General features: G+C 35.8%; 1 protein-coding gene across 7 annotated transcripts in view; it reads right to left on the bottom strand.

Moving 5' to 3' along the window:
- SNX29 (sorting nexin 29) overlaps nt 1–13,418 on the bottom strand; it is a 103,041-nt gene that overhangs the window by 84,273 nt on the left and 5,350 nt on the right. For all 7 annotated transcript variants that reach the window (XR_014958532.1, XM_021539833.4, XM_085592375.1 and 4 more), the window contains exons 2-11: nt 13,160–13,224; nt 12,218–12,270; nt 11,665–11,789; nt 10,407–10,587; nt 8,635–8,705; nt 7,540–7,788; nt 5,162–5,531; nt 4,310–4,428; nt 1,100–1,181; nt 535–617 (exon numbers count right to left, since the gene is read on the bottom strand). Coding sequence is in view for 6 of the 7 variants with exons in the window: in XM_021539833.4 (XP_021395508.3) it covers nt 535–617; nt 1,100–1,181; nt 4,310–4,428; nt 5,162–5,531; nt 7,540–7,788; nt 8,635–8,705; nt 10,407–10,587; nt 11,665–11,789; nt 12,218–12,270; nt 13,160–13,224 (1,398 nt within the window). In the remaining variant the exon portion in view is untranslated. The remainder of the gene's footprint in view (nt 1–534; nt 618–1,099; nt 1,182–4,309; nt 4,429–5,161; nt 5,532–7,539; nt 7,789–8,634; nt 8,706–10,406; nt 10,588–11,664; nt 11,790–12,217; nt 12,271–13,159; nt 13,225–13,418) is intronic.

Below are 13,418 nucleotides of genomic sequence, written 5' to 3'. Positions count from 1 at the left end.
AACCAACTGCCTGTGCTTCCATTAATCTACCTCTGCAGCAAAGACTATTTTATCCTGTCTAGCTCTGCTCTTAATACCACTGAAACATAACTGTCCTCTCCCTTAATCTTAACTCAAGTTTTTGTGGAAGTCCAAATTTGTGTTTGGAGCAGATTTTCTTATCAAAACCATGTAACAAGTTAGGTTTATTTGTTTCTGACTAGCCATTAATGAAAACAGGCCAAATAAGCAAGACTACATCAGAACCAACCTTCAGTGTGTTCAGAACTTGTAGAAATTTAAAGATATTAATCAAATAATTATTTTTATTTAACTACTGAAGCCATATTTAATATAAGGATATATCAGCTGCAATGAAGCATAACCTGCCAATACAAACATCATTTCAAAGCAGTTATTACTAACATGACTAGCACATCAGAAATTAAGTGCTCCAAGACTCTCTAAGCAGATTTTATTGAAACAAAAATAGAAAGCGTTATAGGACTTTCAAAGTTATTTCCATCAATCTAGATACATCAAGGAAGTACTTACTAATTGTCATGGATTCTGGCACAGTGGCTGAAGGCAACATACTGCTTAAAGTATTCACTTGAGCTGGAGGACTGACTTCCATTCTAGTCACAAAAGCACAGTAAAATCAATATATGAAAACAAAAACCTGAATTCAAAACTTGAGAAAAGCATTCCAGAAACTAGAATTCTTATCCTATTCACCCATATTTAATCAAAATATGTTGAACAATCCTTTAATGTATCTCCTAGGAGTCTGATTTAAGCAGACACACAAAAATTCTGAATTCAAAGGCCATGGAGAATATATTAAAAAAAAAAAAAACCTAAAACCTATTTTCAAAACCAAGAAGCCAAGTTGGTTATTCAACATGACTAAGTGGCTTCAAGATAATTAGGAAAGTTCAGTGTATGAAACTATGCAAAAAAGGCATTTTTAGGTTTTTTGCATTTTGTCTTTCCAAACATATGCAGAAGTATCCTGACAAGTAGCTGGTTTTCCAGTACTAAGTGTATTAGTTAACAATAAGTTGGCAGCTACAGGGTGAAGGTTTTTTCTTTTAGGATAAACATATTTGGCACATACCCATAAGGAAGATCAGATCTGCTTGGAACCAGTTCTACCGGATGAACAGCATGCTCATGTTCCTCTCCATTCTCCAAGTTATCTAAAGTAGAATGCACAAGCATTAGCTTCCTTTAGGTTACACTACTCAAAAATAAAACAAAAACAAAATTCCAGAAGCTAGGTAATTACCTTTTTAAACAGAAAGACTGAACTTGCTAAAGCTTTTAAACACTTTTAATTCTGTCTCCAAAGTTGCCTTCTGTAAATTGACCCTGAATGCCAGCTGGATTGTAAATGCTCTTAGGAATACAGCCATCATAAAGAAATTAGTATTGCACAATTCCTAAATGATACTTGATATGTACAGAGTCACAAAGCTATGAGGAGACTTCTTCCTGAAGTTTTTGCGCAAGCCCCTGGAGTTGAAACACCTCATGACACCTCATGCTCACTACAAATCTGGTTGTGACTTGCAGGAGAAGAATTTGTGGTTAGTCCTCAGCACGTGAAACCTTGCAAAAACATGAGAGTATTCTGTATTCCCAACAGAGCACCATGGCTTTTCTCTGGCTCCTTACATCCCTGTACCAACCATCAGAAATCAGAGAGATGAGATATTGTTTAAAAAGCATGAATAATGTGCATCTGCCCACAGATCCACAACTGTCGGCAGCAAAACATCCACATCACTGAGCTTGTCATTGAGGAAGCTCAGGTGGAAACAAACAAAAATCATATTTTATTGATGTGTTCTGCGTCTCACTGTGTAAGAGCTACAAAGATACTATAAGACAATCCTAAATGGAACAGATTTAAAAAGCAGAAATTCTTGAAAATAAGTTAATGGGAAATAAAGTTATGTCAGAAAGTCTATGGAGGAGAAAAATTACTTTTGAAGCTATAGAGTTTAGGAAGCTCAGTTCCTAAAATACATACTCCATTTTTGTTCCAAACAACTGCATTTTGACAGAGGCTTTCTCATTTCTAGTTACATGGAGATATGATATGCCCTGACACATCCCTGGAGCACTGCAACAGATTAATACTGAAAATACATATTAACATACAACACTACAGATTATGCTATTTCAAATATATATGTGTGTGTGTTATTTATTGGTATTAAGACTTATAAACCAAAATATTGGGTTAAACTGTGTATTTTACAAGAGCTCATTAAACACATGTTTTAACAAAAATATCAGGATAATAATGAGCTTGTCAGTTAGTGGGCTAGACTGTCCTCAGAATAAGCTAATGCATGCTCCTTCTGACATCATTCACCCAGCACAAGTGCAACTCCCAAAGTCAAGCAAACAAGTGCCTAAGGCAGCTTTCAATCTCAGCAAATTGTCAGTGTGGCTGAGAAGAGGGTGCCTGGATCCGTGTGTATCCCTGTCCCTGACTGGCTGGCACCTGGGCTGTGCAATGGGCACTCTCTGCACACTCCACCAGCTCCTCCTGCTCAGAGAGGTGGGAGCAGGAGAGCAGAGCGTGGGGTCTGGGGGGCTTTCCTAGCACTGATAAACTGACTCTCTTACCAGCCCAGTGCTGAATCACTCTCACTTCCATGACAGACCACAAAGACTAAAATAGCTGTCCTGTGCCCAGAAGGGATCTGAATGGGCCTGTTGATCATCTCCAGTAGGCTGAGCATTGCATTTAAAACAGTTCTGAGATGAAGCAACACAAAACAAGGGGCTTTGGTGTCTTCTTAGTAAGAGTAAGCCCCTGGGACAGTTACGGGTAAGATGCATACAGATATATACAGATGTCCTCTTTGGTCATCTGCTTCCAGAACTAAGTCTTGGCTTGCACTCATGATTTTTGATTTCAGATTATAAAACCCCAGCTCACGCTCCTGATGCCTTGTGACATCTACTGACAGCAACTGTGAGCTCCCATACCACACACCACCCCCTATAGACAGGAATGGATTCTTGTATTCCAGATTTCAACCTGTGGATGCTCCCCAACAGTTTCTGTTTTATATTTAAGAGATCACAATGCCACAAACTACTCAATGTTTTCTAAATCCATTACTTTGCAAATTGAAAAATATGGCAGCACAAGAAAAAACTTTAAAATGTCCTTTCTTTTTTTAACCATTGGCATTTCTTACAAGGTACATATTTTAAAATACAGTAGAGGGCAGTGCAGCATTATCTTATGATTCACACTTTGTCACTGAACTTATACAACTGAATTACACTTTTTCACAGGCCTTCAATCAACAATCCATTAAAACTCTTGGATGTATAATGTGCATGCAAAAAATACAAAATATTATTTGAATGCCACTTTTTAAAATTTTTTAAATACTTACTGACATGAGTATACCCAAAGTTCAGTGCTTTATGAACAGCTAGAAAAATATCAGCAGGGTGAATGGGAGGGCTGGTGGACCTTTTTGGGTTTTTTTGGTACTAATACAGATACTGTAAAAGCACCAGGTCTTCTCTTCCATTCCTTTAACCATTTCTGTTGCTTGCTTCAAATGATGCAAGGGGCACATCATTCTTGAAGTGCCCCTCAATGCATACAATACTGCAGCTGAGGCCACAGGACAGCCAGTGAGGCTTACATTTACAAATGACACACTCATTTATGCACAGCTCTGTTAATTCACCATCAGCTTGTAACCTGCAGAAAACAATTTGAGGATACTGGCACATGAAAAATTAGATGTGAGCTGGTAACTGGTGCTCACAGCTCAGAAAGCCAGTCTTAGAATAAATTATCTCTGCAGATCCCTTGCAACCCAAATCATTCTACCATTCCCATATCCTGTTCTGAGCAACTATTTCCTAGTCAATCACTTCTTATCCTGTATTTCAACAATTAACAGCTTCAATTGAACTGCTTCCAGCTGCTCTCTAATCTGTCAAGATTAATTTGAATTCAACTCCTCAAACACCTTGGAGCTTCTTGCAGCTTAGAGGTATCTAGAAAACGGATATGGATACCCTTTATACTGCTATCCTAAACTTCAATAAAATACAAGACCACAGTTTAATCCAAATGAAACTCTGATTTATTTTGACATTGATAACTCCCCCTTAGCTAAGTAATTACTCAAATGGAGAACTCTGATTCAGAACTAGAATAAATTTGAACTTTTAATCCCAGTTATGTAATATCTCCTGTGTCTGTAAAATCCTGGCATTTCTTACCATTGTCCCATGCTAGAATAAAGGTTGCTGGAATTCTGTGAAGTCAAATGCCCACCTGCTTGGGAGTAAGAGCCAACAGCACTGACAGGAAACAGAACATCTGAGTCATCATTCAGGACCTGCAGAGGACTCCAACTGCATATCTGAGAATTGCATGTGACTATTTCACGAGGCCTATTTAGAACAAACAAACAAACAAACCAATCTATTTATACAGCCAGTATTACTGTTCATAATGCTTGTATTTCTTTCAGAGATACCACTGCAAGAAAAATCTTTATTTCAATCTACCTGCCAATTTCTTGGTTAGCCATACATTAATTCATTAAAGACCAGACATTCTAAAGAAAATGATACAAGCAGTGCTTGTCTTTTTCTCTCAACAAATTTCTGTCAGAAATAAAGAAAGCATATCAGTATCTAAAATTATTCTTTCTCTCTCAGTTTTGTCCTGCTTTGTTGAACTGTCTACACTCTGATGTAACAAGTTTACTCTGTTTAAAGCACACATTTTTATTGAGAAGCCAAAATAGCATTGTTATCATGCTAAGAATAAGGAAACATCAAGTAGGCCAGAAGTATATCCTGGCTATATCATGCCACAGTTTTAACAGTTGAGAACTTCAAGGAGAACAAGAAGTCTGAAATCTCAAAATTTGGGGTTTCAGTGAAACTTAGAAGCAAAATAACATTACTGCAGTGGCGCACATTGTTTGAACAGTAAAAAGGGAAAAAAAAAAAGAATTATAAAAAAGGGAAAAAAGTGGGGGAGGAGGAATAGAGAGAAAAAAAAAAGAGAAAATCTATAGTTCAGTTCAACACATGAATTTGCAGTACCCATAAAATAAAAGGAGGAGTAAAGGGGAAGCATGGAAAGTTTACCACTAGCTCCTGCACCAATACTTACTTTTCAGAAGCTTCAGTTCCACCTTCTGTGCCTTTATTTCCTAATGATTTTCCATACAGTTCATCCTCATCTGCATCTTCATCATCAATGCTCTTCACATCCAGTTTCTCGTATTCATACTCTCCATTCATGAATACTGAATTGTTCTTCCACGAATGGTTACTTTCACTCCCATTCAGATTTTTTCCAAGAGTGCTTTCAGATGAAGACAATGCAAGAACTGAAGATCTGTCTACACTCTCCTCTGAACTTTCTCCTGTAATCAGAGTCTTTGTGCAATCCCCCAAGTTTTGCTCATCTTCCTCTTCATCAAATGAGATAATATTAGTAACTCTCTTCTTCTTTTTTCGATCTTTTTTGCATTTCAAATCTGGTAGTAATACAAAGTTTTTACACATTTTAGAAATGAGAAATAATATATGAACCTGTTTTTTTCTTAAAAGAGCTCATGTACTAAATTACTCTAGTCAAAAAAAAAAAAAACACTCAGATCTACCTGGCATTCATTATCTTTCCATACACATGAGCTTTGAAATCTCTAATTACCAGCTTTATTTTATATGTCTTACATAATTCAGATTTTAGAAGATATTCTGGAGATGCATTCATAACATGATTCAATAGAAACTGGAAAAAAAGTTCTACAAACCCATTAAATTAAATTTAAAATAATAAGTTAGCCTTCCTTTCACTTCCTCCTATAGATTACACCTAGTATATAATGCAGAGCAGGTCTGCACAACAGAGAAACCATGAAGTAAAGAGGAAAAACTGTGAAGAACAAACTCACAACACAAGCAAAATCCACAACCTCCAACCAAATAGTTTTGTCTATACTCAAAAAATTGAATAATCAGCTTTCAGCTAATTAGCTCTTGTTCTAGAAATACACTGAAATTCTCTCTGATTACACCAGATGTATTCAGTGACAGCACTTATTTTTACACTATCACCTATTCTCACTGAATCTGATCTGCACATTAAGCTAAATGCAAAGCTGAAGCACTCCAAGAAATATCAGAAGTCTACTCACCAAGACACCTCACACTGGGACCAAATTGCTTAGTTTAATTCAAGTCCAGCTGTTACATATCCACAAAACACACTAACATACTTTTAAAAGGATGTTAAAACCCATTCTGGTTGCAAATAGAATTACAACAGAGAACACAGATTTAAATGGAAACATCTGACTTGAGCTAATATTCCACATATAATTGCATTTGAACAAACTCAATTTTTTTAAAGTGACATTTTATTGGAAGTTGTACCTTTCATGTTCTGTATACACATGTGCTGTGCACATCAGGTACATCATGTTCTGGAGTCATATGCACCATATGGTCAATTACTAAATTCTTTCTTCTTGCAAGGCTATTCTATACTAACAAAGTCATCCCTATGATTTGAATCTCATTTAAGTCTATACAACAAAAGCTTTACCACAAGTTTGTTCTAAAAACTGTGTTTTAAGATAAAGTCTATTTTAAATGCCAATAAAAAATGTACTTTATCTCAACTTCTGTTCCTACCAGATTCTTATGTGGGGTTTCTGCTTTTTTCTCATAACCAAAACAATTTATTGCCTAAACTCAAACCTTGTCTCTTAATTGAAAAGCACATAAATCTTCCTGCTGTTTCGTATTTTTACAAAGCAAAACAAACTTTTAGCTCAACTTCCAGAAACAAAGATAATAAAATATTACTTTGTTAATTTTGGAACAAAAAACACATAACGAAAATCGCATTTTCCTTGACTGATTGAGATTAAGACTTTGGGTCTTTGTTAGTAATTAACATCATACAAGCTGGTTGTAATACTAAGAACTCAAAAGGTCAAGAGTGTATTTTGGTCAAGGTCAAAAAGTCAAAAGGTCAAGAGTAAATTTTCATTTTGGCAATTATCTGGTTTGCATAGGAATTCAGACTGTAAACAGTCACTACTTGAAGCAGATTACAAGCTGAGATTTGTATCTGATATTTAACAAAAGATTTAAGTCAGTCTACGTCTGACTAGCAAGGTGGCACAAGACAACATTAGAAATGAAAAATCATTACATCGCAAACTTCAAAGCTTAATTTTATGAACAAGAAACCGAAATTCAGGTCACAAGCAAAGCGCTACCAATAAAACAGTTTAGCCTCCCTCTCACAGTGATACAAGAATGCTGAAATACACATTACTATCCAGTATTCACATACAATATTTCCAATTTCATGCTTTTTAATTACACACTCAACTGGTTTGTATGCACAGTGCACTTAATTTTAAGACTTCTGCTCTACAATAGTACGTTAAAAGTAAATTAAAAAGTTATTTAAACATACTTAAATATTTCCTAAGTTTCTGAGTGGCACTAATATTCATAAAAGCTTACCAGCATTTACATTCCTGGACAGAACAGGCAGTGGGTCAGAGTCCTGGTCAGGTTTTATGAGAATGGAGACTGCAGACGAGGCAGTGATCTCCCGCAGGAGGCTGCTGACACCCTGAGTGGACTCCTTCAATAAGGAAGTTACATTTTGTGTAGATTCCTTTAACAAATCTGACACAGTGGGTGTGCATTTGCTCTGCCCATTTAAGTCCTTATTATCAATGTTGATAGCAAAAAGAATGGAGTTCAGACCTTCAGATAAAAGAAAGGGGAAAAAGAGACCAGAAATGCACCATATATTTCACATACAAGTTAAGAACATAGAAGCTAAAGATTAATGAAAACTGTGACATGAAAAACATTTTTCCCAAAAAACTCCTACAGTTCCCAATGCATGAATTCTTATTCTTTCATTCCTTTCTAGATTCTATTCAAGCTGATGCAATCAGTTCTGAATTCTTCTTGATGGCTGTTCAGCTGCACATTAAAGAATCAAAAAGTACTGTGAATCCACTTATTTATAACCTTTAATTTAAACCCATTTCACTGCAACTTTACTATTTGTTGGTCCCTATAGTCTATTAGCAAAAATACCCAAGAACCTTGTCTTGCAGAATGAAGCATGTGACCAGGTATCTGAAAAAAGGTCTATAAAAGGTAATAATACATTACTTCTGTGGATGAACTGCAGAGAAGTAAATTGTTATCATTCCTTACTCTTACTCTCCTTACCTTATTTTGATCTTACTCTAAAATTCCATCATTACTCTTGTCTAGACACTTTGCTTCTCTAAATAGCACTGATTTTAAGTTAGCCTTGACTGCTGATGAGTTAAAAAAATTTATGAAAAATTTATTTTAAAATTTATGGAAAATTTTTTAATTGTAGGAACACTAGATCCAGGATTTTAACAATCCATCAATTCATAGCATAAATTGGCATAATAGCTTGATTGCTCACCCTGGCTGTGCCTCTGACACACATTCTCCACATAAACAGAATGTATTAGAGAAATCCTCCTCACAAGCAGAAACAAATGCAACATCCCAAAATGCAGTAGTTTTCCAAGAGCAGTTATACTGAAGAGAAAGCCTTACCAGCTGCCATCGTAGGGATCATGCTAGAACGTTCTTCATCCATCATAAAAGACCAGTCTTCATAGAAGACACTGTAATTTAAAAGAGGAAAAAAAAAGGACATGCAGTGCTATAGTCATATGTTCTTCACTTCTGAAAGACAAAAAAGCTCTGAAGAATAAGTAGGAGCACCCCAAAGGATGAAATTTTATGTCACAGCTGTAGATTCTGAAATTGGTAACTGTTCAGATGGTTCTAAAAAGACATGCTAGGGAGTATTTTTTTCTTTAGCTTTAGCTCTGCACTTTTTTAGGAGAAAAAAAATCCACTCAAGGTCTGGGGGTTTACTCTGCATTAGCAATCGCAGCATCTCTCTATACCTATTGCTATACATGTTATGTATAAGCTTAGAACACATGAATACAAACAAAACAAAAAGGTTCCTTTTGTCTTGAGCAACCTGCTCTTGGTGGAAGGGGTTCCTACCCATAGCAGGAGGATTGGATTACAAAATCTTTAAGAGTCCTTTCTAACCCAAATCCTAATATTCTATGGTTCTGTGATCTGTTTCAATATCCAAACCCACACCAATTACCCTGAAGGGTTAGGATGATCTATGAATTTGGATGTAAAAAAACTGTATTTTTTCACAGTGAACACATAAATTTAGTAGTTCTAAGCCTGTTTTTTTCTAGTAGCAGAATGCTGTATTTTTACTATCAACATTCTGTTAATTAAACAACGAAACAGATAGTAAGAAAATCCTCAATCTATATATTAAACAATTCTGACAGATTCATTTAAAAGTTTCCAAAACATATAACTGGGGATGTAAAATGATCCTGTAAATCCTATTGGAATTCAGGTAACACTTAAGTCTTAAAAAATCTGGAATAAACCTTCTTAGAAATAGATTACAATTCAGTGTGCTGATAATCCTGATACTGTGCAAGTATTGCTACTTGAGACTAATTAGTGACCTAGCAATCCAAGTCACTAATTTCCTAGTGGTTTTCAGACCTTTGTCTTATTTCATTTGTCTTTATTTGATTTCTCAAAAATTTTTTTAGCAAGAAAGCTACAGATGTCTGAAACAAACTAGAAATGAAAAGGAAATACTAATGAAGTCAGCTCGGGCAATAATCTTATCCCCTAGATCCATTAATCAATGCAAATTAATAAAATGCCCTTCTGTTGAATCCACTGGACTTGATCTACTGGTTTGAGCAAGCTCAACAGTTACTGATTAAAAAAGGAAAACTCAAGTTTTCATAAAGAAAAGAAGTTGAAGCCATATAAGAAAAAGGCAGGATTTCACAACGCGTAGTAAGTTATTCTCAGTAACTGTAACAAAAGATTCACAAACTGCTACCTAACCACTTCCCAGTCATCTGCAGCTGCAGCTCCCCACTGCTGCACTGCTGGAGCTCTGCAATTAAAGGCTCTCCAAAAGGTAACAGGCAATTACCACTGATGAATTGAGATCAGACACGGCTGCAATTGTGTACTATTTTAGTGGAATGAGAGAGGCACCTTAAAGCATGGTGTCCAGATTGCAGTGAGGAAACTGTTGAAAAGACAGGGAAGGGATTTAGACAAGAGGTCACATGTTCATATAGGCACAAACCACTACCTTAACTTCTGACAAAAATTTTTTAAAATTATGCTACATGACTTGACAGGTATAGCAATTAATATGGGGTACTACTACAGCTATGGGTTTTGGTTAGTTGCCTGGAGTTTCAGACATTGTCAGTCGAGTTCCTGCACTACAAAGGTATCAGATACAGTACCTGAGGCGGTTCTTATCTGCAAGCAGCATGTGAACATATCTTTCCAGGGAATGTTCATTCAAAGCACAGCGCAGCCAGGCCCGGCCTCTGCCAATGTCTGTGGTGATGGCCTTCAGAGAGTAGAAGCGCTGCAGCTCGTGTCTGTTCAGCACTTCCTTCACGTAATACCAGAACACTGGCTCTGGGATTTAATGATTAATAATAACAATAATGACAACCACCCTACCAAGAAAACCACTAAACTCATACCTGAATACATTTACATGTAAATTTATCAAACAAACAGGTAACAATATAACACTGAACAAAGGTGAATCATTTACTCTCCTCATGCAACCCACCAGTTAAATAAGTTATTTATTCCTACAGAGTTCGGGCTGTTTAAGCTCTTGGAACTTTTTGCTTCATTGAAAAAGCCACACAAATTAAAGGATTCAATCTGACACTTTTGCATAGAATTCACATTTAAAAGCACATTTAAACTAGTATTTTATCCACAGGTCCATATGTTCAACTAGAAACATATTATGGAAGGGAAAAGATTTCTTTAGAACTCTATATTACTGCTGATGTGAAATGTTGAAAGGCAGGTCCAAAGGAGCAAGTACCTCCAGAAATTGCAGATGTGCAAATAACAAATTCATGTTACTTTAGAAAACATAAGTGTTGCATTTAAACAGCAAAAATATCTCTTCCAACTAAAACACTTTCTGTGCGTTTTTCCCAAATATTGATAAAAACTGATCAGTATCTTAATATAGTTCTGATTAAAGGAAAGAGAAACATCATGGTCAAGAGAAAAATAAAGGAATCTTCTCTTTCAATGTGGAGAAAGTAATAAAAACCAACCCAACCAATACAAGCAATATTTTTCTTTCTAAAATTACATCAATAATTAGAAGTTAAACATGTCTGACCTATATAGAATAAGAGTAAGACAACAGCAAGAATGAAAACGTTGTTTTAAAAACTTAACAGCACAATTACACAATCCTGATCCCTGCCAGAATTCAAAATAAACTTGCCACTATACATGATGAAACAGTAGGAAGTGCAGATTTCCTAACAGCAACATTTCCAGTGAAACTTGGAGTTTGGCTGGAAACGTTACACTAGACTAAGAAGCTACACTCATTTTCACTGCTACTTCTACAACACATCAAGTGTTAAGTATTCTACCAACAATCTCCAGTTTGGTGCAATGCTTAAAGCTTCCTTTAGAAATAACAGCTATGGATAGCTATAATCAGCAACTTACCTGTTTCCGTTTTGCTGGAGAAACCTGCTGCCTGTTTGATTGCTGCTGCTGTCAGTGCTAATCCCCGGCTCCTCCTCAGGCCATGCTGGAACACAGCTTCAAACTGAGCACACAAACAGGTCACTCTGCAACAGAATTTTTAATGAACTCATGTAAAAGGAACTATGAAAAAATCATAGTGAAAATCAACTATGTTTCTATATAGCAACTTTATTCCAGATCTGTGAATAGGAAATGTAAAGTGAACCATTATCTTATAAGCAGTGAAAGATCCCTCCTATGCAGTAATCTCATTATTTGCCAGCAGTATAATCTACTTATAACCACAGTTTCAGCATAATGATTGAAAGCTGAGGTTCAGGTTCCATTCAGAAGAATTGGGAATTTGAGAAATCACACTCACCTGCCAAAGAGGCTATTCATTATGTTATTTCAGCTTCAGATCACCTACCTTTCATGCAATGTAATTTTTGAGCATATACAATATTTTGTGCCATATGTTTTATGTCATTATGATGCAAAATCTAAGCATGTTATTCTTAGACTATTTTACCTGCTATCTGAGTCTGAAGCAATTTCTTTTCTTCCTCCAAATCGTATTTGACACTGCAATAAACAGATTTTAAGAAATTTTAAGAACTTTTTGTTACACTAAATAAATTCAGTTTTCTGAACTATTTCTACATATGAAACAAAGTCATATCAAAAAAGGAAGCAGCACAAAATAGAGCATTGCAGAATACAGCCTGCATCCAAAAAGTGCTCTAGAGCATCATGTTACACTAATGGGCTGCTCTTGCAGTTCAAATAGATCCTCACTAGCCAGAGCAACACACCTGCAGGTCCTTCAGCAAATAGAAAACTGAGTGGAAATTACTACTTTTGAGTTTCAAATGTGCACCCACAAAACCAAACGTTGCTCCTACCCAGCTCAGAGCTACAATTACAGAACCACTCTTCAAAAAGCATTTTACTGGCTTACTTCTGAGGAATTCTTTTGCCTCCCAAGCTCTCCCAAATTAACTTCAGTCTATGAAATACTACTTGCTGAACTTCTCATTGACACAAATATAGACATACATATATAAATCACATCTTTACATGTATTTTAACCATTCACTAAAAATCTAGTGCAAACAAAAGAAGCTGCTACTCTAAAATGTTAATTAAGTCAGACTTTGCAGTACACTGCAATTTATTTCAGTCATATAAGGATTACAAGAACATATATTCCTAATATATATTGTATAGTATTACATATATTTAAAATGGATCTATTACAAATATAACCTGTCCAGAACCAGAATTTTAAATAAATACTGCACAGCAGTTGTTTGCTAGCAGACAAAAACTCAGTACTATGAAAGCCACAATTTCTTCTTTGTTTCCTTTTCTTCTTTTTCCTTCTCTTCTTCAAAGAGAAAACAAAGACAGTCCCTGCTAGTAGTGACAAGTCTGAGTAAGCCACTGCAGAAATTTCTGCTGGATTTCTCACCTGTTTAACTGCATCCAGTAGCCGTTCTAGAATAAACTGTCTTTTAGAGTCATTGGTCTGTGAACCTGAAATCCAACAAAATCATATCATTTTAAAATAAACTGGTTTTTAAAGTACATTTAGGCCAACACAAATGTCTTTCTTTTGGGTCCTGAAAACTTTCTTCCCATGCCAATTATTCCACTAGATTAAGTAATATATTTCCTCTAAATAAAATGATGCAGTATAAACTATGCTTTGAGGTTTCAAGTAGCCTTTC

This window comes from Lonchura striata, chromosome 14 (genome assembly GCF_050655825.1).
Source record: "Lonchura striata isolate lonStrDom1 chromosome 14, ASM5065582v1, whole genome shotgun sequence".
NCBI lineage: Eukaryota > Metazoa > Chordata > Aves > Passeriformes > Estrildidae > Lonchura > Lonchura striata.
The sequence above is the reverse complement of the archived record's forward strand: the minus strand, read 5'-3'. Positions and strand labels throughout refer to the sequence as shown.